Below are 6,000 nucleotides of genomic sequence, written 5' to 3'. Positions count from 1 at the left end.
TAACTGAATCCACTCATTCACGAATACTCATTTTTGTGTGTTTGGATTTGAACCAAAGAAGCTTCCTTCTCTCTTTTTTCTTTCTTTCTTTTATTGGAATTATTATTATAAAAACATAGAAGCAAATTTCAGATGCCTTGTTGTAGATAATTAAAGGAAGGGTGGATTGTTTTTTTGAGAAAGAAAAAGAAAAAGAAAGAAAATCGTCGATACCTAGGGTCCAAAATAGTAAAGGTCAGGGGGGATTGTGTGTCTGAATTCCTACATTATATTTATACTCCCTTTCACTTACTTTTTCTTCTTTTCAGTTCTCTGTATTTTTCCTCTTAGTTATCTTTTCCACAACTTCCGCAGAAATATTCTTCTCTCTTTTTTGAATCAGGTTTCTTTTCAGTTTTCTCTTTCCCTTTTTTCCAAGCCTCTGCTCTGCCCAAGTATCCGCTCTTGATGGCTGTCTTGTATCAAAGGATAAGACTGATGTCTTCTTCCCCTCATAGACATTGCCTCAACCATCTACCTTTATTTATCTCTTCTCAGCCTTGTCTCAACTACCATGTATACTGAGGCAGCAATGCCATTGTCGTCACCACCACCATGGTGAGGCATCTAACACCAGCATCGATGCATTATCCGATGCCTTGTGTAAAGGTACCGAAGGTCTAAGGTCAAAGTTAAGCAATTGAATCTCTATTAAATTCCTGTATTTTTTTCTGTTTTCTCTTTTCTCTATTTCTTCTCTTTTAGTTCTCTTCAAATTTTCCTTTTAGACTTTTTTCCCAAGACTTCCTTGCAATTTTCTTTTAAATGATGGTGATATTTTTCTCTATCCCATTTTCCAATCATTTTCTTTGGCCAAAATCCATTTTTTATGTTCTCTTGTATCAAAGTCTTAGTCTGTTATCCTCTTTCCCTGCCTAGAAGCCTCAGGAACTAGTCTTTGGCCGTCTTCTCAGTTTGGACTTAGCCACCATGTAGAGAGGCTGCAAGGGCTTGTCACCACCACCATAGGAGGCATCTAGTACTACCATCCATCTTTCTCAAGGTTCATCTTACAGTAATCAATTGGACCATCCTCCGTTTTTGTTTCTATACCTCACATTAAACCTAAAATTTGCGCAATTTGAATCTCGAGAAATTTTCCACTTATATACTGTAAAGAATGGATCTTAGGCCTAACTCAACCTCAAAAGCCAACTCATGAGAGGAGGATTGCCCATGTCCATATAAGGAGACCAATTACCCATCCCTTTTCCGCTGTGGGATACTTAACACTCCCCCGCACGCCAGGCCTCGTTAACTGGAGCGTGGACAATATAATATGGGGGCCTAACATTGGTGAACAAAGATTTGGGATGGGCCTAATGTTAAAGAAATGGATCTTGGGCCTAACTCAACCCCAAAAGCTAGCTCATGAGGGGAGGATCGTCCAAGTCCATATAAGGAAACCAATTACCCATCCCTTTTCCGATATGGGATACTTAACATATACCATAAGGTGTGGTAAGTTTAAGATCTGTGACTTTATCAAAGAATATAACACAATGGAACTAAAGATCGATGAAGGCAATATCAACTAGTTGAAATTAAATCAAATTATTATTGTTACACTACACTAGATCTGGGTAGGGATAAGTGCAAGATCTAGAGAAACTCTAATTTTAGAAACTTCTTAAAGTTACTTGAGAAAAGTTGGTAACAGTGTCGGAAAGAAATGGATCAGAATATAGTGGAATATAAAGAGGATTCGTATTGCTGATTCCAACGAGCTCAGAATTGACCGAATTTACTGTATTATCAAACACATTTAAACAAACCAAAATGAGTAGAATCAAAATTGAACCTAACTCATGCATGCTTAGTCGCCTTTGGTTTTTCAGTCTCGGCAGTTTAAGAACCAAAATGTTGGAAACCAGACAGCCATATATGCAGTTCTTATTTCTACTCTAGGAAGCATGTAATAGTAGAGTTTGAGATCACAAGGAAACAGAAAACATAATAAATGGCAAGAAAGACATGAATTCTTACTGCTGTCACTTTCTTATATATCTGGGCAGCATTTGCGCACTCACAATATGGATACTCAAAAGTCACCAGCTCCAGCAAGCACATGCCAAAAGCATAGATATCTACTAGCTCATTATATTCCTCCTCATAAAGCTCTGGTGCCATGAATTCTGGAGTACCTGAGATTAAATATAGAATTACATGGGTAAAAAAAATCATCTGAATGACACTAACAATAGCAGTCTAGATGCAAAAGTTATCAAAGTGGACTAAGACCTCACCAATGACACTATGAGCTGAACGAGCCTTACGAAGAATTGCTGCAAGGCCCAAGTCACCGATTTTCACCTCCCCTTGGTTACCATTGACGAAAAGATTATCACACTTAAGATCTCGATGAATAACAGGAGGGTCGTGACCATGTAGATATGACAGCCCCTCCAATATCTGTCGAGACCAATTCTTGAGTGCTCGCAAATCAACCTTCTTATGTTTTTTGCGGTATCTGCATATACATACACAATGAGCAGCTCATAATACAACCTTTCCGAAGTAGGTGGTGTTTAGCAAAAGCCAGAAGAGAAGAACAAGAAAACACAACTATCACATACTGTCTTAAAGTCCCAGAAGTGAATATTTCAGTAATAATGTTGATATTCTCAGTCTTTGTATCAACCCAAGAATTGTAAAATTTGATGATATTCTTGTGCTTGAGGGTTTTAAGCAAATGAACTTCAGAGTAAAGACGCTCTAAGTCCACAGCATTCCTCAATAGATCAACAACTTTAACCTGGTTCCAAGCTACTTCTATTCCCTCCAATTCATCAAACGCTCGATATCTATTCCCCGAATACTAAGTCAAAGAATTGACAAAATAGATCGAAACAAACGTTAAAAGGGAGAGAAAAAAGTAGTAGAATGCCAAACAATTCAAATACATTTAAAGGTGTTTGATAAAAGGATACACTTTCTTAAAAGCTCCTTTTCCCAGAACCTCTTTGTACTGCATAACACAACACAAATCAACTCCTTAAACTCAAATTCACAATAACAATGCAACCAAAAAAAAAACACGAAAATTTACCAGTAAAATGTAACAATATTATCACCAATTTAGTAATAAGAAGTAGCAGCAAAGCAGATAAATATCCAAAATTTATATAAAATTAAACTTCAAAAAAACAGAGTTTACAATGAACAGACCCGACCGTAACGACCAGTAGGATCTAGCTCAACGAATTCGGGCTCAGCTTCAGAATCATCCGGTTCCTGCTCCAACGCCGAATCCTGCTGCATTCTAAATCACACAAAAAATTCACAACCCTACCTTCTTCAATAGATTCAGATCACTCAAAAAAGGATTTTCCTCAATTCAATACTGCAAAAGCACAATTGTCAACAATATAAAAGCAACAAACTTTGATTAGTATGTGGTTGACGTAGGCAAAATACAGAGTATATTTTATGGACTTTACGTGTAAATTGAAAAAAGGAAAGGAGAGGGTGAGGGATGAGAAAAAAAGGAAAAGGGAAGAAGAAGAAGAAGGTGGTTATGATTTCGGATTGTGAAACGTATAAACGGAGGGAATCCGGTTAACTCACTCTCACCGACGGACGCTACACTTTTTTTCAATTTTTGTAATAGTCAACTCTCAAAGTTTATGAACAAAAAAAAACTCTAGATAATTATGGAAGTCAATGGACTTGGCTCTTGGATTTTCGGAATTTTTAAAATAGGGGTATCTACACACTTGTGGAGCTTTTAAGGAAACATATCGCTAATCCAGCCAAGTAATTGTTTACTGTCCCTGGCTAAGTGCCAAAAAGTGTAGTATTGTTTTTTTTACTTTGTACTTTTGGGGTAAAAAATAAGATGATTTGATAATTATGTTTGATATAAAAGTAAGATAGGACAAACGAAGGAAAATAAAAACATGTGGCAATCAAAATCTAATCAAATCCAACTTAAAAATCATAACATTGCACTAGATAAATTGTTCCTATCCATTAAAGGCTCGGAAGAATGCTACGTTTAGTAGACAGGATAACTAAGATATACCATAGAACTGTTTTATCCCTCCTTTTTCATGAGATTGTAATTTCACTATTTTAGTAGATAAAATAATCTTAAAATTAAGTAATACTCGATATCAAACATGGGATAAAGTTAATCCCAAACTTTATCCCATAATTATTTTTCTTATTCCTTCTATCAAACGATCCCGCAAGTCCATCTAGCCCCAAAGTGATTAGACCGAAAATAAAGTTTATCAATGGTCAATTCGGACAAACTTCACGAGTAACTGTTTTCAAAAAAAATCATAATTCCCTGGACATATTTAACGATTTCAATGTGCGTATGTTATGATCTCAATAATAGTCGATCAAATATAGTTGTTTGGATTAAGTCAGAAATAGAAAATAAATAGAAACATGCGAGATTGAGAATAAAGGGCTGAGATTACTCTAGTTTAAATAAGACGCAAGGGTCGTGATGATGCCACGTGGCAAGGTGGTTATATATACATATTAGAGGAGAGAGAAGGACATAATAGAAATCTGGTAAATCAATTCCTCTCTGTGTTCTTCTTTTCCCTCCCAATTCACTTCTCTCGTCATCTAAAATCTAACTTCCTCTTCTCTTCGATCTCCTTCTAAATTCTTTCCTCATCTAATTCTACAGGTTATCGTGGCTATGATGGATCATTTAATTAGTTTTCATTAATTGTAGTTTTCATTTCATTGTAATCGAGTTTCATTGTCCATTTTTCCATTTATGAGAAAACCAAAAAATTCTCAAAATATTCTTGTGTGTTTAATCATTGCGATTTACTTTAGATCCCTATTGAGATCATAACAAGTGGTATCAGAGTCAGAAATCTGTATATATATATATAACCTCCTTGTCATGTGGCAACATAACGATTCTTGCGCCTTATTTAAACTAGAGTAATCTCGATTCTTTATTCTCAATGTCGCACGTTTCTATTTGCTTGTTATTCCTGACTTATTCCAAACAATTACATTTGGTCGACTATTATTGAGATCATAACAGCATATAGTGTTCATTAAGAGGGGTTTGAATCATGGAGAGCATTATTTAGGATTTAGAATATAGATATACTTCTCCTTATTTTCAAGGCATCGCAAATTTTCATCATAGTTGCTATACTATTTTAACAGTTGTAACTTAATAACTTTAAAATTCTTGTTTTTCGATGATGTTCCTGGATAATTTGTCCGAGAACGTTCAATAAGAATTGCTTTCTTCTTTATTTTATTATTTTAAATTTGCAATTCTTGCATATTATTCCTCTAACTATTTTCTCTAGCAAGATATATAGTAACAAGAATATAATATTTTGTCCATTATAATTCACGTGCCCTTGATTTCCTTATCCAAATCCAATCGTTATTTCTGATTTAGGATAAAACAACTCCAATCCTATATTAATTTATTATTAGTTTAATTGTATAATCTGTCAAGTTACACTAATCCATCCCTTTTGAGAAGTGCCCAATTATATATTAGTACATGAAAAGAGAACTTTGAAAAATTATTGGACAATAAAACTCAAATTTCTCGTTAACCTACACGGATTATATAAAAAACAAATGACCGCACTTTAGTCATGTTGGTTAGCGGTTGTCATGTCTATTTTTTATTGAGTGTATTTTTGTAATTTCATATTTTTTAAATTTAATTAATTTTTTAAAAAATTTATGTTATATGATTAAGAATTGCGTTAAAGTCTTATAAATTACAATAATTAATAATTTAAATTATTTGGAGACGCATGAAAATTTGTTTGTTGGCTCAAAATTCTATCAGTGCAATATAAATTGGGATATATTATTTAAAAATTTCATGAACAGTAACATAAATCATAATTTAGTAAATTAAAATATTTAAGAAATGTATAAAATATTTGTTTTACTTTTCAAATTTTATCAATATCGTATAAATTGGAATAGAGGAAGTAACATATATTACTT

The 6,000-nt window shown here is 34.0% G+C and overlaps 1 protein-coding gene across 1 annotated transcript; it reads right to left on the bottom strand.

The window, feature by feature from the left end:
• Positions 1-2,025: 2,025 nt before the first annotated feature.
• LOC107862596 (probable serine/threonine-protein kinase WNK3) lies at positions 2,026-3,829 on the bottom strand (the record flags this gene model as incomplete). Its single annotated transcript, XM_047409681.1, is given in 5 exon segments — positions 2,026-2,183; positions 2,286-2,509; positions 2,616-2,843; positions 2,970-3,007; positions 3,208-3,829. Coding segments are annotated over 5 exon segments (741 nt in total), but the record flags the coding sequence as incomplete, so codon positions are not given.
• Positions 3,830-6,000: the final 2,171 nt, after the last annotated feature.

Source organism: Capsicum annuum, chromosome 3 (genome assembly GCF_002878395.1).
Source record: "Capsicum annuum cultivar UCD-10X-F1 chromosome 3, UCD10Xv1.1, whole genome shotgun sequence".
In the NCBI taxonomy this organism is placed as follows: domain Eukaryota; kingdom Viridiplantae; phylum Streptophyta; class Magnoliopsida; order Solanales; family Solanaceae; genus Capsicum; species Capsicum annuum.
Note: the sequence above shows the minus strand (reverse complement) of the source record. Positions and strands in the feature narration are given on the sequence as shown.